The sequence below is a fragment of the Aotus nancymaae genome, unplaced genomic scaffold (genome assembly GCF_030222135.1).
Source record: "Aotus nancymaae isolate 86718 unplaced genomic scaffold, 86718_ANA_hifiasm-v0.15.2.pri h1tg000076l, whole genome shotgun sequence".
Classification (NCBI taxonomy): domain Eukaryota; kingdom Metazoa; phylum Chordata; class Mammalia; order Primates; family Aotidae; genus Aotus; species Aotus nancymaae.
Window position 1 is genome coordinate 19,722,501 of NW_026988491.1, and position 22,625 is coordinate 19,745,125.

General features: G+C 41.5%; 1 protein-coding gene across 1 annotated transcript in view; it reads left to right on the plus strand.

Moving 5' to 3' along the window:
• The window catches only part of NUP50 (nucleoporin 50), a 23,123-nt gene extending 1,864 nt beyond the window's left edge, over positions 1–21,259 (plus strand). The window contains exons 2-8 of the mRNA XM_012449479.2: positions 3,322–3,400; positions 5,766–5,849; positions 10,357–10,540; positions 12,407–13,069; positions 15,506–15,587; positions 17,271–17,389; positions 18,313–21,259. Coding sequence (XP_012304902.2) covers positions 3,332–3,400; positions 5,766–5,849; positions 10,357–10,540; positions 12,407–13,069; positions 15,506–15,587; positions 17,271–17,389; positions 18,313–18,515 — 1,404 coding nt within the window. The 5' untranslated portion in view covers positions 3,322–3,331 and the 3' untranslated portion in view covers positions 18,516–21,259. The remainder of the gene's footprint in view (positions 1–3,321; positions 3,401–5,765; positions 5,850–10,356; positions 10,541–12,406; positions 13,070–15,505; positions 15,588–17,270; positions 17,390–18,312) is intronic.
• Positions 21,260–22,625: the final 1,366 nt, after the last annotated feature.

The following is a 22,625-nucleotide window of genomic DNA, read 5'->3' on the forward strand; positions in this document are numbered from 1 at the left end:
TAATCCAAGTTATTCTTCCATGCTGCAGTGCCACAACTTTCAAGTTTTGGAGGGAAGATGGTGGTTAATAGCCTTTGCTTCTAATTAAACTTATTTTTTTAAATAATTCATTAAGCCCTTCCTCTGCTCCAGGCACTGTTTTTTTTGTTGTTGTTGTTGGTTTTTTTTTTTTTTTGAGACAGAGTTTCGCTCTTGTTACCCAGTCTGGGGTGCAGTGGCGCGATCTCGGCTCACCGCAACCTCTGCCTCCTGGATTCAAGCAATTCTCCTGCCTCAGCCTCCCGAGTAGCTGTGACTACAGGCGCGCGCCACCATGCCCAGCTAATTTTTGTATTTTTAGTAGAGACAGGGTTTCACCTTGTTGACCAGGATGGTCTTGATCTCTTGATCTCGTGATCCACCCACCTCGGCCTCCCAAAGTGCTGGGATTATAGGCGTGAGCCACTGCGCCCGGCCGTTGTTGTTGTTTTAGACGAGTCTCACTCTGTCGCCTAGGGCTGGAGTGCAGTGGCGCAATCTTGTGCAGTGACATGATCTCGGCTCACTGCAGCCTCCACCTCCCAGGTTCAGGCAGTTCTCCTGCTTTAGCCTTCCGAGTTAACTGGGATTACAGGTGCACGCTGCCACACTTGGCTAATTTTTGTATTTTTAGTAGAGATGGCGTTTCACCACGTTGGCCAGGCTGGTCTTGAACTCCTGGCCTCAAGTGATCCACTCACCTCGGCCTCCCAAACCGCTGGGATTACCGTCCTGAGCCACCTCGCCCAGCCAGCTCCAGGCACTATTCTAAGCCAGTCTTTTTTTTTTTTCTCTTAACTTTCTTAATACTTCCCTGTTCCACAGATGAAGAAACTGAGGCACAGAAATTAAATATAACTTGCCCAAGGTCTCACAGCTAAAACATGGCAAAACCAGGTTCTAGCATCTTTCCGTATTTTTTTCAAATGCTTTGTGTACTATCCCAGATCACTGATCTAATGACAGACAGGCCACCTGCTGTTAGAGCTGGGCACTGATGGGGCATTTGGGGTATATCTGTAAACAAAGATCCCTGCCTTTTGGTTACATACTGATTTGACGAGTATGTTAGGGCGTGGAAGCACTTACATTTATTTAGACTATTTTACTGTGCCACCTGTCTCTTCACTGTGGTATGAGTTAGAAGGTAAAATTTTCCTGTTATAGTTTTTGTGCATTCAGCTCCATCCTTTTTTCTCCACAGTTCATCTTTTTTTTCTTTCCTAAAAAAGACGGAGTCTCGCTGTGTTACAAAGGCTGGAGTACAGTGACGCGATCTCAGCTCACTGCAACCTCCGCCTTTTGGTTTCAAGCGATTCTCCTGCCTCGGCCTCCTGAGTAGCTGGGACTACAGGCGCCGCCACCACCACAACTGGCTAATATTTGTATTTTTAGTAGAGACAGGGTTTCACCTTGTTGGCCAGGCTGGTCTCAAACTCCTGATCTCAAGTGATCCTCCTGCCTTAGCCTCTCAAAGTGCTGGGGTTACAGGCGTGAGGCACTGCGCTGGCCCCACAGTGAATCTTAAATAGCAAACATGACCATTGCGACTTCTTCTCCAGTGCTCTGGTGGAGATGTTAATGAGGAGGAAAATTGCCAGAAGAATCCGTACAGAGACCTGGTTTCTGAACAGTAAAGAATTATGTCTATTCCTGTGTTTCTTTTTGTTTGTATGGCAAAGATTAATGACAAAACCAAGTGTGTTTTTGGGTGGACGTTAAAATCTCATACTTTATATTTTAGAATCTTAGACTTTAAAATCATTTGTAACCAGAAAAATAGTACATACTTAGAAAATGTAAAAATCATTAAGATGTATGAAAAGCCGAAAGCCCCTATGTAATTACTCTACTAGGCATCAGATTTTAGAGGCCTTTGGAATGCTAACATTTGCATTTTACTTTGTAGGTACTAAAGAGTGATGAGTCACTTTATATCTTAGTGACCACAGACTTCTAGGAAGCTTACTCTGGTGTGTTGTGGTGTTGAGGGCAAACAAGAGTCGGGAGAGTATCAGGAAGGAGTTGAGGAAGGTTCAATAAGACCTGGCAGGTCCACATAACTAATCAGTAAGTTCCTGGGTGAGGTGTGTAGCAAGGGAAATGAGAAGGTGTTTTTGTCCAGCTGGAAAGTTAGTGAAGAAGCCAGCACAACACTCAGCAGAGCTCTGGGTTGTGGGGTTTTTGTTGTGTTGTTATTACGATACTAGGATCAGAAAACAAATTGCAAATTTTAAGGGCTGGACGGGAGCACCCTCTTTGGATGGTTGCTGGAGTCCACTGCAGAGTTCATGCTGTTCCTCAACTCATGCGCCTTCCACCAATGCCATGTTATTGAAGAGTTAAGCGATTGATTTATTTTTGAAAGGTTATACGTTCTCAGAATACTAATACATCAGTGTTAATCATTTTGAACTTTTTTTTTTTTTGAGATCAAATCTTGGTCTTGTTCCCCAGTCTGGAGTGCATTGGCGAGATATCAACTCACTGCGACCGCGCCTCCCGGGTTCAAGTGATTCTCCTGCCTCAGTCTCCCAAGTAACTGGGATTACAGGCGCCTGCCACCATGCCCGGCTGATTTTTGTATTTTTAGTAGAAACAGGGTTTCACCATGTTGGCCAGGTTGGTCTCAGACTCCTGACAGGTCATCCACCCGACTCGGCCTCCCAAAGTGTTAGGATTACAGGCGTGAGCCACCATGCTCGGCCTCATTTTGAACTTCTAAATGTCTTAGCAATATACAGTTTGGGGCAATTAAATGTTCAGTCTTGGGAACCATGTATCTCTGTCTAGTGTAGCCTAAAAAACAGTATTCCTGTTGTGAAGGTGTTTCCAGCACCTTATTGGTATTCTTACTGAAAGATACACTTCTTTAATGGGTCATCTTTAAGAGAATTTTAAATTCTAAATTTTAAATTTTAAAATTATTTTGCTTATGGCAAAACTTTTAAGTATATGCATAGAATAAGTTAAGGACTTTTTGATCATATATACAGTACTTCAGATTCCAAATATTAAAAATCAGTTGATATTTCATTTTAATTTTTCCAAATGGAGTTGGTTTAGTGTTATTCAGGAGTGCTGGTGTTCCCTAGGAATCTTCTTCTTCCTCCCAGAAAAAGCCTTTATTGGATTTGTAACACTGGAGCCTAACAGTGCTATTGTGAAGTTCTCATTAAAGCAGTTTCCAGTGGCATCAGAGGTGTTTTTACTTCACTTCATGCTAGAGTGAATTTTTCAAACTCTGTAAGAATTTATTCATTTAGAAAAGTAAACTTTTTACTTCTGTTTTCTGTAACTTAGGTTTGAAAACATGGCCAAAAGAATTGCCGAGAAGGAATTGACAGATAAGAATTGGGATCAAGAGGATGAAGCCGAAGAGGTAAAAAATAGCTTCCCTAAGAGTGATTTCCTGTTTATTCTGCCTTTTAAATTCATTTTAGGCTTCCTCATGAAGACTTGTGATAAAACTAAAAGACCTTTCTAAAAACGTCATGAATGGAAGATGATAAGAAATCATATGACCTGTATTTTTTGTAGAAATTTATTAATTACATTTCTTATGACCTCTAGTTAGTGTAGAAATTTAGTACATTTAGTTGTTCTTTTCCACTAGTGCCTGTTCCTTAAATATTCTCCTTAATAGAAGCACTTTCCTCCTGAGTTTTGTATCCTTGAAGCATTCTAAACCCATGGTTTGCAGTAAGCCGTTTTAGTCGTGACTGAAGGCTGAGTTAAGTGATCTAGTCATGAACTTAGCACACTGCTCAGATGTGAAAAGTGGCACATTGTCACCATCTCCGTCTGCAGTGCTCCCTTTCCCTAATGCTTCTTGGAGGCTTGCTTTATTTCCTGTGTTTTTTTTTTTTTTTTGAAATGGGAGTCTCACTTTCTTGCCCACGTGGGAGTACAGTGGCACAGTCTTGGCTCACTGCAACCCCTGCCTCCAGGGTTCAAAAGATTCTCCTGCCTCAGCCTCCTAAGCAGCTGAGATTACAGGCGTACACCCCCATGGCTGGCTAATTTTTTTGTATTTTTAGTAGAGACAGTGTTTCACCATGTTGTTCAGGCTGGTCTTGGACTCCTGACCCTGTGATCCACATGACTTGGCCTCCCAAAGTACTAGGATTACAGAAGTGAGCCACCGTGCGCCCGGCCATTTCCTGTTCTTAATGGTAGATCTGAGACCCGTAACAGTTGCATTTATAGGAATAGAATTTAGATTGGCCTAGTTTCTTTTCCAGCAAAATAAAAATGGTCTCCCCTGAGGAAATCTGATCATTTTTCCCTTATAAACAGTAGGACTGGGCATCATAGAGAGACCCCCATCTCTATAAAAAATAATTTTTTTTTAAATTAGCTGAACATGGTGGCACGAGCCTATAGTCACAGCAGTTTGGGAAGCTGAGGTGGGAGGGTTGCTTGAGCCTAGGCGTTCAAGGCTGCAGTGACCTATGATTGCGCCACTGCACTCCAGCCTGGGTAACAGAGTGAGACCCTGTCTGAAAAACCAAGACTAGAACACAGCTATACTTACAGTGCCTCATCAGCAGTGTGTTACTCCCAGGCCAGATCACTAAGGAAATCTGTAACCAAGTTAGCCTTTCAGGTTAACAGCATAGTGCTAAGTAAACAAAGAAAAGTTTAAAAACTTGCAAGTGTTCTGAAGCTTGTTCTTAGACTGCCATCTTCTTTCTGAATCTTTCTAGTACTGGTACTTTTTTCTTTACAAGTGCATGCACTCGCATGTGTTTAGGGAAAGCAGAATCACAAGGATGTTATGTTTGATGGGCTAAACTGACTGCTGCTTTTTAACTATGTCTTTGGTTATCGGGGGTTTTGGTTTTTCATTGTTGTTGGTTTAAGATCTTAAGCACAGTTACATTCTGGGCTATAGTAACATCTAGATTACCATCAACAATTTGCTTAGACATTGAGATATTCAGGAATGAAAGAACTCCCATTTGAGCATATGCTAATGAAATAAGTGTGGAAAGATTACATTTAGTTAAGTACATTTAACTTTGGGCAAGTGCAGTCAGATGGTCCCCTCTGTGAATGTAGGGATCCCATTAAGTGTAATATAATCTGAAACAGCTATAGGTAATATTTTATTCCAGCCCTACAGGGTAAAAGAAGGGTTATAAACTAAAGCCAAAAATCTTCAGCAGATTCCTGATGCGGATGTCAGGAATGTGGACGTCAGTGCGCTTTGAGTGCACTGTAGAAAAGCAGTAGTCTTCCAGCAGGGTCTTAGGTGCCTCTGTGGCCTTTTGTACAGTGGGCAAGTTGGGCAGGACTCATCTTAAAAATCATGTGTGTGTTATAAATATAAAATTTATTTATTTTTCAGGGGCAGAGTCTTGCTGTGTTGCCCAGGCTAGAGTACAGTGGTGATGTCTCGGCTCACTGCAACCTCTGCCCCCTAGGTTCAAGCAGTTCTCCTGCCTCAGCCTCCCAAGTGACTGGGATTACAGGTGTCCACCACCATACCCAGCTAATTTTTGTATTTTTAGTAGAGACAGAATGTTGCTATGTTGGTCAGACTGGTCTCAAACTCCTGACCCTCAGGTGATCCACCCGCCTCAGCCTCCCAGAGTGCTAGGATTACAGACATGAGCCACTGTGCCTGGCCAAAATTTATTTTTTGAAAGGCTACGAACAGTGGCTCAGTTCTAGCTTCTTGTTATTGTTGAACATTGTATCAGCTTTTTGGCTTTATCTGTTTAATTTGTATTGTCTTGCAGGTGGGAACGTTCTCAGTGGCCAGTGAGGAAGTCTTGAAGAACAGAGCAATAAAGAAAGCAAAGCGCAGAAATGTGGGGTTTGAGGTGCGTGCTTCCTTCCAGCTCCTGCTATTAAATACTCATTTGATTTCTGAGTTGCACAATATTCCCTCCACTGGGAGCAGTGATATCAACAAATGCTTTCTTAAAATGCTTATTCTTTGATGTAGATTATGAGCGATAGAAAAAAACAATAAACGTAGGTCTGGACCTTAGTAAAGGGAGCTTATCCAGTTGAGGAAATAAATATAGACAAATTCAAGTTGATTGACAATATGGAAAAGAAAAACGAGCAAAGCCATACAGAGGTTGGCAAAGTGGCATCAGATTGGAGTAAGAAAGGACAATGCAAGGATCTTCTGAGAGTCGTGTCTGCTCCCTGGGATCGAGGCTTGGGTAGGGGGAGCCCTTTCGCTTTGCTAGAAGCATTTCGTGTAGATTTTCTTTCTAGTATAGTATATAAAAATGATTCATTCCTGTGCTAAGAAAGATAGAAGATTAATTGTAACTCTTAAATTGAAATAACGTGGTATTAAGCAATCACTCCGCATCTAAGAACTCTTTCCCAGTATAGTCCTCTCCCTTTAGATACATTCTATACCCAAGAGCATGTGGTCTTGGTGGCCTGGACATCTGGTGTTAGGCAGGAGAAGCCACTTTGAACATCCTGGGTGGCAGCTTTGAAATAAATCTACCTTACCCCACATTCTGCAGTGTTTAATTTTAAAAATCAAGAATAGACTATATTCTTGGGTATCTTTAATCTGAAAATCCAAAATGCTCCGAGATCTGAAGCTTTTTGAGCACCAACGTGATGTTCCAAGGAAATGCTCATTGGAAGATTTCAGATGGTCAGGTTAGAGGTGCCGCGCCAGTAAGCATAATGCAGACGTCCCAAGAGCAGAAACATTTCCATTCCTAAGCATTCTCCTTAAGGGACACGCAAGCTGTTATTTCCCTTTTATTTCCAAATAAAAAGGATAGTAAATATACACCGTTCACGCTTTGAGAAACGATGAAAAGAAATTATTACAAAAATATTCATTACATTGCCAAAGTTTTAATCATAAAAGTTTTTCCGTTTGAAAATGTGTAAGGAAGGGAGCCAGGTAGGTGGCAGTGGTGGGGAGGCAGTCTAAGACGTTTACGACAGCCAGTCAGTCCCTTGAAGCGTCTCATAAATGTGATGGTATGTGTTAATGGGAAAACAATTCAAATTTCAAAAGTATTTGCAATTTTCCTAGAATATATTACTATAGATGTTAATAGATATCGTGTAATTCAAGGCAGAGATACATAATCATATATCAAATTGATTCTCAAGTGGTTCTGGGTAGTCACTTGGCTAGTGAATGCCATGACTAACGCTATACATGTGCCTTCTTTATCTGCTCTATTGCACGCTTTAGATGCATGAGAGGAACATCATTTCCTGAAGTTGTAAGAGCTCTTTCATGTAGAACTTCAGGTCAACAGGCATTGCACTGCAAAGAAAGGAAATGGGTACAGGGGAAGCGTATCTCAGATCTAAGCTAGAGATTAGGTCTTCTGTTTTATAATTACTTACATTTTGCTTAAAGGTTGTATTAATTTCTTATTTGACAAAAATATATGCTTATGGTGTATAACATGGTGTTATTTTCAAGTGTACAATACATTATTACCTATAGTCTCCCCGTGGTACAGTAAACCTGTTCAACTTCAGGTTTTTTATTTGTTTTTATTCTGGTCTGATTTTATGAATTGCCTTGACTAGTGACTAGGTGATAGACGTAGGTGTTGAGCTGAGTGATACTTGATGGCTCTTTCACTGAGAAGATACATTGGGGGAGGGATGGCTTAATTAAGGAGGAAATGGCTGGTCTTGGAAATGTGTTTGGAAGGACTCGGTACAGTCAAGTGGAAAGGCCCTAAAGGACCGCTAGGTATAGAACAGGAATTAGGGCGAGGATGGGCACAGCTCCAGGAGCTCTTGTGGGGATTGAAGCCATGGGACTAGACCAGAAGAGGCATGCAAGTGGAGAGGGTCTTAGGGAGAATGAGAAAGAACGGATCACTGCAGAAGCCAAGGGAAGTCATTCTCAGGGAGGGGCATCCACCTGTCCATTCGAAGGAAGGTCAAGAGGTAGAAACAGTACAGACCATAATCTACAACTTAAGCTGAAGGGATAAGGGAGGAAGAGGGCAGCAGCCCTTGGGCTACTAAGAGAAATTAAATGTACATAGATAATAGAAATCCACAGATAATTTTAGCTGTAACTCTTAGCCTGAAGTTTTCATCAGAACTTGTATATTAGGAAAATTAAATGTCATATCACCCACCAGAATGCTGCAATGTGGTTTTTCCTCAGTAGTGGATTCAGTAGATCTACTGAGCACTGGAGATAAATTGGTGAGTTAGAAACACCAAAATTTCCTCGCCTTGTGGAAAAGAAACAAATACATGGTATTAATTTTCCCTCTGTAAGTGCCAGGGGGAAAAATAAAACCAGTAAGGGAGATTGACGGATGTGAGGATGTTTCAGTACCCATGGAGCCCAGATGGGCATGTTCCTTTTTCTTTCTTTTTTGTTTTTTCTTTTTTGATACAAGGTCTTTGTTGCTCAGGCTGTAGTGCAGTGGCACAATCTCGACACGCTACAACCACTGCCTCCTGAGCTGAAGCAATCCTGCCTTAGCCTCCTGAGTAGCTGGGACTACAGACATGTGCCCCCACGCCCAGCTAATTTTTGCAGAGATGAGGGCTCAGTGTGTTGCCCAGGTTGGTCTCAAACTCCTGGGCTTATGCGACCTGACTGCCTCGGCCTCCCAAAGTGCTGGGATTACAGGCATGAGCCACCACACCTGGAGATGTTTATCTTGTTAATCAACTTCTCTCTCATTTTTCTGAATATCTTTTGTTTGACTTGTAGTTCTAGAATTTTTATGATGACTCTAGAGCTAATTTACTATTAGCAGTTTCCAAAATCCCTGTGGATACCAAGTGTCTTTTAAATTTGTGCAGAACTGAAGTCTCTGAAAAGCCACTTGTGTCTTTACAGTTTGTCCATGAATCATTGTTTGGTGTATTTGGAATTTTAAATGATGAAAAATCAAATTTAGAGCAACAGAATCTAAGCTGTATTTATGCATTAAAACTCATACAAGTTAAAATTGCACCTTTGCCTGATTTTATTGCCATAAATATATCAGTGGTCAGTGAACATCTGAAATTCTGTAGATGAGATTGAAACTTTGGTTTTAGAAAAATATGCAATAATATTTAGGCTAACTGGCCCGTTTAGTAAATGAAGAGGTTCCAGTTAAATTTTTTTTTGGTGAAATCATGGTTACAATTCACTCATGTGGAAACTTAAGATTTGTGAACTCTGTCTTAGATGTTTGGTCTAAGAAGCAGATCACTTCCTGTAATGTAATCACTTCTTTGAACAACAAAAAAAAGGGCTTCTAAAAATTGTAGTGAGTTTATTTAGCAAAGCACTATAAATGGAGGAACCTTTCTCTAAAAGTTCCAGGGGCAGAGAGCAGCTTTAGAATCCATAAGGAATGCCAGACATTTCCAGAGCATTTTAGGTTAGAGATGTAAGCAGGCTAGCACGAAGGGGAAAGGCCTACTAGAAAAACCGTGTTAAAACAACCGAGTTTAAGGAAGCAGTGAGAAAAACAAGAGTAAAATGTTGTCCTGGGTTGCTCAACTAACAGGAGCATGTAGATTTGAGACTTGATCATCTTTTCAGGTTTTTGTAGGCTGAAAGCTATAGATGTTCTTAGGAAATTAGGTAAATGGATACTTTTAGTTAACCTAACTTGATGTTTCTATAATTTCTTTAGGCAATAAATGGTCTTTGATTGAGTAGTACATGAAGAATCTTTCATTTCGGATTTAGTTTTATTGAGACACTTCAGTTATTCTGAGGCTGGGTGGTGGGTACATAAGTTTATAGCATTAGTCTTTGTTTTATGTCCTAAAAATATACATAATACATTTTTTAAAATATATTTTTTAAATGCCCTTCCTGCCTATTTCAGGAAGGCAGCTTTGGGTTGTAAAGCTGTTGTTATGAACAAAATCGTCCCATCTCATTTCTTACTTCTGCTTTTGCCAGCAGTTTGCCTTACAATGCTGATTGCATATGGAGTCTAAGTGCTATTTAGCTGAGATACTGTTGTCACTCACTTGCTTATTTGGTAATCGAAAGTATACTTGGCTGGGTGTGGTGGCTCATGCCTGTATAATCCCAGCACTTCGGGAGGCTGAAGTGGTTGGATCACGAGGTCAGGAGATTGAGACCATCCTGGCTAACACAGTGAAACCCCGTCTCTACTAAAAATACAAAAAAGTAGTCGGGCGTGGTGGTGTGCGCCTGTAGTCCCAGCTACTTGGGAGGCTGAGGCAGGAGAATCACTTGAACCCGGGAGGTGGAGGTTGCAGTGAGCCGAGATGGTATCGCTACACTCCAGCCTGAGTGACCGAGCAAGACTCCATCTCAAAAAAAAAAAAAAAAAAAAGGAAGTATACTTACTTAATGTGTACTCTGTCTTTATATTTCAGTCTGACAGTGGAGGAGCCTTTAAAGGTTTTAAAGGTTTGGTTGTACCTTCTGGAGGACGGTTTCCTGGATTTGGTAGCTGCGCTGGAGGGAAGCCTTTAGAAGGACTTTCAAATGGAAGCAACGTAACCAGTGCCCCTCCCTTCACCAGTGCAAGGGCAGCAGCAGAGCCCAAGGTAGCCTTTGGTAAGTAGGCTCCCATCTCCCAGCCACCTCTGTGTAAGTAGAATCTATGGAAAAGCGCTTTGCAAAGATGTTTTTCTTATACCTACTCTGTGTCTTAGAACTATGTGAGCAAAAACAGCCTAATAATGAAAGAGATGGAACTTAGGGAGGTGTTGGTTATTTACAGAGTAAGCAGGTGGAGCACACAGGCTTTAGATCCAAAACAGACCTTCATTTTGTTTTCAGCTCTGCCAGTTACCAGTTGTGTGACCCTGGCCTCTAAGCCTCAGATGTCCAGTTTTGAAAGGAAAATGACTCTCAGAATTGACCTAGAGTCAAAAGAGAAAAGAAAATGCTATATAGACATATAGACCCTTTGTGTGCCAAGGGCTTTCTGTGTGCCTCGCACCAAAATGGATACTAGGAACTCAGATGAGGTTGTCCGTGGCCAGGGTCCCTCCCAGGCTAGGTTGTTTGGGTATGGGATGTGTTGATTGCCTGATCCTGTTTTGAGGGAATTAGTTGAAAACTCTTGGAATTAGCAACAGAAAATGCACTCATGGGTTAAAGTCTTGGGAATGATCCTGACTGGTTGAGTTGTATTTACCTAATTATTCTGAAAGTGTACACTGTTTGATTTTTAATTCGGCAGAATGTTTAGTGTGACTTAAAATAAGTGCTTTCTGTTAAGATCTTTAACTACAGCCATCCCCTAGTGTCCTGGGGATTGGTTTCAGCACCCCTTGGGTGTTCAAGTCCTGTAGTGAGACCAGCATAACTCTTGGATAGGAAAAGTGAGTGTCCATATCTATTGGTTCCTCATCTCCGGAGTACTGCATTGAGACGGGGTCTCGCTCTGTCACCCAGGCTGGAGTACATTGGTGTGATCTCAGCTTACTGCAGCCACAACCTCCGAGCTGAAGTGATCCTCCCACATCAGCCTTCCCAGTAGCTGGGACTATAGGTGCATGCCACAACACCCAGCTAATTTTTGTATTTTTTTGTAAAGATGATGTTTACATCACCTAGCCATGTTGACTAGGCTGGTCTTAAACTCCTGAACTCAAGCAGTTGGCCTGCCTCAGCCTCCCAAAGTATTGGGATTATGGGCCTGAGCCACCGTACCTGACTGAGTACCTCATTTCACAGGTGTGGAACCTGCAGGTACAGAGGGCCGACTGTACTTGAATACTGTTTATCCCAACAACCTTGGGGATTAAGTGTTAATGCTGACCTACTATTCTGACAATACTGTAGGCATCCTTTTGTCTATGGTCACACCATCCTGGACACACCTGATCTCATCTCAGATAGGCATCCATTTGAAGGAAAAGATTATTTTAAAAATGTGTAGTGTCTTAATGCAAGCATATGGTGGTTAGTGTTCTTGCATAAAGTTTGATTTGATCTTTATTAATCAGCTTTACTGATAACTGGTTACTAAATATTACTCCTTGAATACATATTTCTTGAGCTGTCACAAAAATAGGATACAGTTGGCCAGGCGCAGTGGTTCACACCTGTAATCCCAGTATTTTGGGAGGCCAGGCAGGTGGATCACGAGGTCAGGAGTTTGAGACTGGCCTGGCCAACATGGTGAAACCCCGTCTCTACTAAAAATACAAAAATTAGCCAGGCATGGTGGCAGGTGCCTGTAATCCCAGCCGCTCGGGAGGCTGAGGCCGGAGAATTGCTTGAACCCGGGAGGCAGAGGTTGCAGTGAGTTGAGATCGCATTCCAGCCTGGATGACAGAGCAAGACTCTGTCTCGGGGATGGGGGGAAAGATAAGATACAGTAAAAGCAAAAGTATGAAGGCAGAATGGCACAAAAATCTAGATGATTTCATCAAGTTTGTCTTGAATGATTTAATTATTGACTTCCTATAGGTTCTCTTGCTGCAAATGGCCCTACCACCTTGGTTGAGAAAAAAGTTTCAAATCCCAAAACGAATGGGGACAGTCAGCAGCCCTCCTCCTCTGGCCTTGCTTCCAGTAAAGCTTGTGTCGGGAATGCCTATCACAAGCAGTTGGCTGCCTTGAACTGCTCCGTCCGGGATTGGATAGTGAAGCACGTGAATACAAACCCACTCTGTGATCTGACGCCTATCTTTAAAGACTATGAGAAATATCTAGCAAACATTGAACAGCAGCATGGGGACGGTGGCAGGAATTCTGAAAGCGAATCTAACAAAACGGCGGTTGAAACGCAGTCTCTTTCCCTTTTTGGCTCAACAAAATTACAGCAAGAGTCAACGTTTTTGTTTCATGGCAACAAAACTGAAGATACACCTGAAAAGAAGGTGGAGGTTGCAACTGAAAAGAAAACGGACCCATCACTAGGAGCAACAAGTGCCTCATTTAACTTCGGCAAGAAAGTTGATAGCTCTGTTGTGGGCTCATTAAGCTCTGTCCCCCTGACTGGATTTTCATTTTCCCCTGGAAACTCCAGTTTATTTGGCAAAGATATCACCCAGAGTAAACCAGTCTCTTCACCATTTCCCGCTAAACCATTGGAAGGCCAAGTAGAAGGTGACAGTAGTGAATGCAAAGGTAAGTACCAGGCTTGCCATTGGATTTAGATTTGTGTAAGATTTGTGTTTCTTGAGAAAGATAGAGGCCTGGATTTGGAATTGATCTGTAGTCACATTGAGACGTTGTCGCCTGCTCCATGTGTGATCTCTGAGTTTCAGATTCCTTATTTTTAAAAGAGTAAGACCTATTTTGTAGGGTTGTTTATAAGGATTAAAAATAATAAAAATAAAATGAATTTGAAAACATCTGACCCTGAAAAGTCTCAAACACACATGGCATAGCATATAAAAAAGAAGTAAATTAAAGACATTTTTTGAAAATTGTGTTTTGGAAAAGTTCATCAAGTTCATTATGAATGTCCTCTAAATTGATCTGGACTTAGGAGATTTGACTGTAAATAAAGTCACGTGGCAAAACAGTACTTGACTATACAGTAAAAACGTAGACTTTGCATAGCTGTAGAGAACAAATCAACAGTGTTGATTTGTTCATAGCTATAGAGACTTTTCATAGCTACAGAGAACAAATCCTCCTGTGGGTTTGGAGGTACCTCCTTTCCAGAGGACAGCCGTGGTGTCTAAGTGCCGTCTCCTGTAGGTATTGTCAGTGCCCCAGACTAGGCAAAGTTCTGGGCCTTAATCTGGGCACTTCACTCCCTCTGTTTTTAGCTAAAAAGTGGGGTGATACCATAATACCACTTCCTTATATGGTGGTTGTGAGCAAATGATGTCTGTGAAGATACCTATTTGTAAGCAGTTAAAAGTGAGGCCAGGTGAGGTGGCCCACATCTGTAATCTCAGCACTTTGGGAGGCTGAAGTGGAAAGCTCACCTGAGCCCAGGAGTTTGAGACCAGCCTGGGCAACATAGCAAGACCCCATCTCTACAAAAATTTTTTAAAATATAGCCAGGCAAGGTGGTGGGTGTCTGTAGTCACAGCTGCTCTAGAGGCTGAGGTGGGAGCATCTCTTGAGCTCAGGAGTTCAAGGTTGCAGTGAGCCACGATTGCACCACTGCACTCCAGCCTGGGCAACACAGAAAGACCTTATCTCAACAAAAGAAAAGGTGTACTCCTCAGACATATGAACATTGATCCTTGAGGAAGAAAACTGCATTTGCCAGTTTGCCACTGAAATATGTTTTTCTAGCAGGAGGCTAGACTTCCATTACTGTTTTGCCTTGCCCTACGTTCAAGTGTATCCTTGGGCAAGGGCCCTCAGGACCAAGGGTGAAGTGAGTGTCTCCCTTTTTACTTCCTCTCTGCCTCCCAGAAATAAAGACAAATGGGGAGTCTTTTCCCGGGGCAGGCGCTGGGACAGCGACGCTTGATTTGAGTCGAGTCCCAGTGGATGCAGGACGCCCCTCAGTCCCTTGGTTATCACAGTTTACGCATCAGAAGATGGGAGATTGGAGTGATAAAATGGACAGTCCTATCTGATTTAAATGATGTGATCTAATTATCTGAGCATCACAGTTTTTTTCTTAGAATTGCTTTTTAGTGAGTTTTTATGCAACTGCCATTCTCTTTAAGAGGATCTTTTATATATGTGGTTTTTTAATTTTTTTGAGATGGTCTCACTCTCACCCAGGCTAGAGCGCAGTGGCACAATCACGGTTCACTGCAGCCTTGACCTCCCAGGCTCAAGCGAGCCTCCCATTTCAGTCTGCCAAGGACCTAGGTCCACAGTGATGCACTGCCACATCTAGTTAACTTTTTTATTTTTTGTAGAGATGGTGGGGGAGCTTCTCACCGTGTTGACTGGGCACAAGCGATCTTCCTGCCTTGGCCGTGAAGTGTGCTGGGATTACAGACATGAGCCACTGTACCTGGCCTAATACATGTGTTTAAATAGTGTTTTGTTTAAATGATGTCCCATGTCTCCCGTGTTTGGGAGACCCCATTAGTGGGGATACCATTGATACCAGAGCAGTGACCTATGTGGCAATTCAGACAAAGCTTAAATTACTTATGTTGGGGCTTTGGAATGATTTCTCTTGACAGCTTGCCCCCTGTTTAAAAAAAAAAAAAATGTATTTTTCTATCTTTGGCCATTATTGATACTGGTTGTGGATATATGGTCACAGGAATATTCAGGGGTGAAGGTGTTAAAATCCCATCTGAGATGTCATTTTCGAGTGGGTAATTTGAATACAGAGTGTTATTTTTCTGTAAATGTCCTAAGTATGGAGATTTTTCCATTCTAAGGTTTTCTATGTACTGGGAGTTATTTTAGAATTAAGAAGTATGTTCGCATTAAAAAGGATGTTTATTTTTCACAAAGTAGTTAAAATCCAGCAGGCACTCCCCTCTGCCATCCCCCCATTGGGTGTGCATTTTAGTCTGTTGGTACATGGAGTGCTCAGCTGGAGGTTTAGGGTGTTACATAACAAAACTTCTGTTACTTTTCTAAGCTCTGGGTTGGAATCTGACTGAATTATTGTCATTTTTATAAAAGGTGGAGATGCAGAAGAGAGTGATGAGCCACCCAAAGTAGTAGTTACTGAAGTAAAAGAAGATGACGCTTTTTACTCCAAAAAGTAAGAATCACCAGAACCTGCTGGTGGGTGTGTTTTAGAGACATGGTAGCGTGCTTCAGGCTGGAGAACGTCCTCACGGCACTTGACTGAGCATTCAGTCTCAGGGTCAAGCTTTGCCTGCTCTCAAGTGGAACAGGAAAGAATTCTTGGCCAGTTTATTTTTAAAAAGCCAGTTCTAGAAATGTCCTCACTCTTTTCTGTCACTTTAGCTCTTTTGAAGTGCTTTAGAGACAGGTTCTTCCATGATCTTCCCAATCCCATCCCGTCCCATCTTGTCTTCCTTTTTCTCCCTCCTGCTCCTACTCACCTAACAAAGAAATCTCAAGTCACTGATTTCAGGTTTGGCTTCACTTACTTTACTCTAGAGGCATCTCTGATCCCTTCCTGGAGACTTGGTTGGCCTTTCTGGGTTTTCTCATAGTCAAAAAGTTGTGCACAGTAACCATTCCTTCCTGTTTAGGAAGGTAAGAACTTGCGTCTTCCTTTCAATTAAATGAGATTCATCTTGACAAAGATATTTGCTGAAAAAAAACCTTTGTGCCATTTCAGAAGCTTTTAAGATGTGTTTTTGTGATGCAAACATTTCAGAATAATGAGCCAGCAGTTTTCCATGTAACAGGTCACCACATCCTGTGGGATTCCCAGGTGTTAGTTTCAAGAACTTTTAAAAGAGGCCAACAATTTCTTCTTTATGTGTTGAAATTTCATTACTCACATGACATAAAGGAGTGACTCAACTTTAAGATTTTTTTTTTTTTTTTAGAATGAATCAAATGAGGCCAGGCACTGTGGCTCATGCCTGTAATCCCAGCACTTTGGGAGGCTGAGACGGGCAGATCACCTGAGGTCAGGAGTTCCAGACCAACCTGGCCAACATGGTGAAACCTGTCTCTACTAAAAATGCCAAAATTAGCCAGGTGTGGTGGTGCATGCCTATAGTATCAGCTGTTTGGAAGGCTGAGGCACAAGAATTACTTGAACCCGGGAAGCAGAGGTTGGAGTGAGCCAAAATCACGCCACTACACTCCAGCCTGGGCCACAGAGTGAGAGACTCTGTCTCAAAATAAATACATGAATAAATAAATCAAATGAGTGGGGTTGTATTATTAATAACCTTAGGAGATGTATAACATAGGAGGCTGGAAAGGTATTTGATTATTTTGTTGTTAGACCCTACCCAAGAATGTTTTCCAAATTTATTTCAAAATTTGGTCAGTCAAAAACTGAAGGAGGCTTGAGACTTTTTAAAATAAGCAATAGGCCCAAAAAAAGGAGAGGCGGGCGAGATGCAGGACACAATCTTTGTCCTGTATTTGCTCCTGTCTTTAGAGGACCAGAGCAGCTCTCTCGAGCTCGGGGCCAAAGGAGCAGAACAGGGAGGGAGGGCTGTTGAGCTCCGAGTTTGACTGACTTGAGAACATGGTTTCAGAAAGTGTTATAAAAAGTTTTATGGGGCCCATTGTTTAATTTGAAAAAATGGGGGAGGGGTTTTAGTATCTCTAAGCAGATTTTCTTGTTCTGGTTTTTGCTTAGGCTCAGTTTGGATCAATTAAAGATTTATCCTGAAGTTTCCTGTACTCTCAATACAGATTTTCCACACAAGTGTGAAGAGTGGTTGTTAGAAAACTGTGTGACTTGATTCGTCATTGAATGCTTGATGGGACCTATTACTTTTCTCCATAGGTGTAAACTATTTTACAAGAAAGACAGTGAGTTTAAAGAGAAAGGCATAGGTACTCTGCATTTAAAACCTACAGTGAATCAGAAGACACAGCTTTTGGTGCGGGCAGACACCAATTTAGGTGGGTACCTTTTTTTCAGTTGGCACAAAATCATCATCATCACATAGTATATAAAAGCCTTTACCCTGCTGACTCAAGGTTATTAATATGTTTTTAAACAGAGCGCATTCTGGCCAAATTCATCCTGTATTTATTGAGTATAGATTTAGTTTTCAGTCCCAGGATAATAGTGTGTAAGGAAACATAGATGCGTTAAAAGCTGTAAACAAAATGATTTTTCATTTTCCTTTGTGTTAGGAATGTGACAAGCTAGAGATTAGACAGTTTAATAAACACCCAAGGGAAATTAACCTTCTAAAGGAATCCTTTTTATATAGCAAGTAATCACTAACCCATCGCTGTCTACCCTCAGTTTTACCCTGAAAACAGTCCAGTGCAAGGAGCCTAGCACCCATAGGGAGGAAGAAGGGCAGGCCTGAGGTGGAGTGGGCAGTAGTGGTGGTGAACAGTGGGCTGTGTTGCAGAAGGGAACTCCAGGGAGGCGTTTTTCTTTCCCATGGGCTTAACTAGTGAGAAATAACATCACGGTCATGTCACTCTTGCCCAGGGAGCTGTGCTGGCCTCTGTGACAGAGATGTCCTTTGTTGGTGTGGCTCAGTGAAGACTCTGAGTTGTGCCACCGTGTTCTTCCTTCAGTGCAAAAACGGGACAGTATTGGGAGGGCTGACGGTTCTGAGCAAGGCTGTTGGCTCTGTGAGAAACACTGTGTGGGTGCAGAGACTCGGGCTGGAGCCTAGGGCAAGTCCTGCCTGAGGCTCACGGTTCTCAGAGAACCAGTCCTAGTTTTGTGACATTCCCGTTGGCTCCCCATATCAGATCCATTAAGTATAAGTTATTTTAATGTTTAATGTTTAGCATGTTACAGACACCTTTGGTGGAGCTGTAGTTTATATAATCGATGGATTTTGTTTGTTTACATGCAGGCAACATATTGTTGAATATTCTGATTCCGCCCAATATGCCATGTACCCGAACAGGGAAAAATAATGTTCTTATCGTCTGTGTTCCAAATCCACCAATTGATGAGAAGAACGCCACCATCCCAGTTACCATGTTGATTCGGGTAAAAACCAGTGAGGATGCAGATGAGTTACACAAAATTTTACTGGAGAAAAAGGATGCCTGAACACGCGAAGTCAGCTGTGGGATGATTACCAAGTTGCTGCTTCTCCCACCGCCCCTTAAACTTAGTTTTTCTTCTCTTCTTTGACATTCTAAGAACTTACAGATAACTTAAAACTCCTGTGAAGAAGATTAACATAGCCAATAAAACCTTTAAATGTTAAGTGTCAAGAAACTGTACTGTCCCTTCTTAAGAACTGTCTAAAGTGTAAAATACATTTGAATGCAATTTCTGGAACTTTTTTTTTAATGTTCCCTTGTTTATTAAACTAACCATAAGTGATTTCTTCAAGGACTGTAATCAGGGTATCGATCCGCTTTCCCAAAGGCTTTTCCAACCCGTGGGTTTTGGGGTCTGCTGCCACCACCACCAGAGAGGCTTTGGAACAGGGTGCCCGGCCGTGTCCAGAAGGAAGCTGGCCTGTATGCTTCTCTCCGGTGGGCTTGACCGACATGTGCTTGTTCTGTTACCAAATGAACCGGACTGCCATGCTGTGACAGATGTGTGTCCTCTGCTTTTTGATTTTTAAGCTAAAATGTGAGTACTAAGTGTTCACCTCAGTGTTCTAATCATTGGCCTGTAACCCTGTGGGCTGCTTCACTAGAATTCAGGAATTGCATTTTCATTTTAAAAGGAAATGAGTAGCTTGTGAAGGAGTTTTTGGTTTTGTAGTTTCAATTCATGAGGTGCCATTACTTCTTTATTCCCCTAAAAACAAAATTAAGGGGGGATTGCCAGGAATGAGTTTAAAAGCACAAATTTGGTAGCTTATCATCTACACCATGGACAGTGAACCCATATGAAATGAAAGTGAAGTCAAAGTGAAACCATCCTAGAAAAAGATGATGCTCATAGGCATTTGTACCATGATCAACCCCACACGTATGAAAACCATTACCAAGTGAGTGCCTGGGAGCTTTGACACATGAGCCATATGAATTCACTGGGAAACATGGAATAAGGTCATGGAAGAGAAAATCGTGTGTAAATTTTGCCTTTAACTTTAGACAGCAGTGTATTATATGTTTGATACCTGAAATATCTACTTTTTTAAGAAGATACCATGTGTCTGGAAGGGAGCCATGGTTATGCACACAAATATCCATGTCACTTCTCCAGAGCTGTCAGGTAACATGAGCATTGTTTGAAGACTCTGGGCACATGAATGAGATTCAGAATTTAACGTTTAAATTTCCACTTTCATTTCTCATGAATCATTGGAGACTAGTACCAGCTGATCTTGTGTAGAGGCTGAGGGTCAGTGCCCAAGGGCTCACATGTGTATGTGCTGATCTTCAGTGCAGAGTGTATTCTCATTTAGAAGAGAGTCATCAGAATAATTGTGGACGGTACAGATGCTTTTTTAAAACTACAATCTTTAGGTATGAAGTTTTTTTTGGCGGGGGGCAATTTTATGATCCGTTATGATTAACTCCTGAGTACCTGAGGTGTGTGATTGGGCCAGCGCTGTCATGAGGTTCTTGCTGTACTTTCAGTGTTTTGATTCCGCCGGGGGAATTTGGCCTAGTGTGTGGCTTTGGATGAATCCGTGCGGAGAGGTGTGCTTGTACTGTCGTTCTGACATAGCTGTAGTATGCACCTAGGGAGGACGTGGCCATTGTTTTTACATTGACTTTAGAATTGAGAATGCACGTGAGTTTTTGTTGCAGATTAGTTATAGTAAGCAAATGGTTCATGCTGTTAAAATAATATCGGCCCTGCCCGATTCACATGAGGTTTATTCAACTTTTAAAAAGATGAGGAACTAAGGGGAACAAAGTTAAGTTTGCTGCAACTTAGCCACGTGTGCCCCTGGCACCAGCTGGAATCAGAAGCTCGCAGGCATCTTTGGGACACTTCAGTGTTCGTGACACAGTACTTTGTTAGCAACTGTGTGTGTATGGAAAGTTTACAGAAAATGGCATGAAAAGATCATGATTGCATTACCTGTTAAGCCTCTCCTTTCTGTAAAAAATCATTTCTGTATTTTTAAATTAGTGGGTATGTGTGGCCTTCTTTTTCCTAACATTCCCAGCAAATTGTTGCTGCTAAGACTATCACTATTAAGGTGAAAATTACAGGGGAAAATGTGATGCATATACCATAACTCAAAATGTGATATTTTCTTAAAATGACTTTTATGCTTTAGAACTGGTTGGTTTCCACTTTATCAGTGTAAAGAGCCTGAGTATATGTGGATTTTATTGTAAAATTTAACTCCTTTTTACTTGGGGCATGGGGCCCCTGGAGGGCTTACCTATTTTCCCCACTGTGTTAACAGCTAATTCTGATTTATGGGTTTAGTTTAACAAAATTAGCTTTAAAATGTTTAATGTGGACTGAAATTTTCATCTTTTGTCTGAGAATCTATGAATTGTATCATATACAGGCCTAAAGTAAGGTCTGTATTTTGTTATTCTAAAATTGTTTGGCATCTTGACAAATACGAAGTATCCCAGTGGCCTTTTTTTAAAAAAAACCTGTGTGTCCATCTCATCCTTTTGTGCATTCCTAGTAAGCAAAAAAATTTGTTATGCCATCTTCATTATTAGAATTACAGACTGAAAATCTGTCCAGTTTTTAAATTAGATTGTTTTCCACGGAAAGACAAGTCCGACTGTTCATGGACTGATTTTAAGAGGATTATTCTATTTTACAATTTTAATTCTAGATCACATTTTATATATGCTGCATGCCAAAAAAAGAAAAAAAACAACTACCTTTTCTGGTGTAGAGAGGAAGAAAAACTAATACTCTACCTTATTCTTCTCTACTAAGAGTTCAAAACAAATTTTCACTGAGAGCCTTTTCAGTAAAAGCTAAAGGTAAACAAGTTTGTTTTTTGAGCATTTGTCAGTTACTCTATTTCAGAAGAGTCAAAATTCAAGCATGATGCATTTGAAGGCTTTGCAAACTCCTAAACCCCTGATGAGTCCTCTCATTCTGGAGGTGGGAATTTTAAGTAGAAACTGGTGTGTCCTGTAGTGGTAGATGACAGTGAGGTGTCCTCCAATCCGGCACTCTCAGCACAGGCCACTGTCTGTTCTCAGCCAGTAACAATCATATTGAGGACAAAGGACTCTCCACTTGATGCAGACACAATTGTAACAGAAATGTAAAACTTCTTAGCAATCAGATGGATAAATTGTTTGCTTTTCTCTTTAAATAGGAAATTGTTTTCTAAAACTAAAATACTTGAATTGTCAGACAATATTATCTCAGCTGTATTAGTTTTTGAATGCTCCCATCAAGGAAGTGTGTAACAATCCATGAAATGTGAATAAATGAAAAGTAAACAAAATCCCAGTGTGTCAGTTTCATGTTGCTCTGTGATGCACTTGGCATTAACACAAGTCAGACCTGAGGAAGAAGCAGCACACAGAAGCCACAACTAGAAACCCTTGAACAACAGGAGGGTCGGCTTGGAGGTGAGAAAGAGACCAGTTTATTATCAGTCTCCTTGTTGGGGGACGAGAGTACTTTTTTTTTTTTTTTTTTTGAGACGGAGTTTCGCTCTTGTTACCCAGGCTGGAGTGCAATAGTGCGATCTCGGCTCACCGCAACCTCCGCTTCCTGGGTTCAGGCAATTCTCCTGCCTCAGCCTCCTGAGTAGCTGGGATTACAGGCACGCGCTACCATGCCCAGCTAATTTTTTGTATTTTTAGTAGAGACGGGGTTTCACCATGTTGACCAGGATGGTCTCGATCTCTTGACCTCGTGATCCACCCACCTCGGCCTCCCAAAGTCCTGGGATTACAGGCGTGAGCCACCGCGCCTGGCCCTTGAGAGTACTTTTAAGCCATTCAGACCAAGGGTCTCTGTTGGATTAAAATCTTCACAAGTTGGAACGGGAACTGTTGACTCTTAATGGGCTAGTGTGCAAAGCATTGGCTAGGTGCTTTATATGGATTATCTTGGTCAGTCCTCACAGCACAGCTTTGAGATATATTTTTTAACCTTTCCTATGTTACTCAGCATTTATTTGGTTTATAAGGGGTATTTCCTAATTTAAAAAAAAAAATTGCAAAGACTTAAGTTATCCATCAAAGTGTTTTCCTGAACTATGAACATCTAATAGAAACTATTTAAATGACACTAAGAGAATGCTATCTG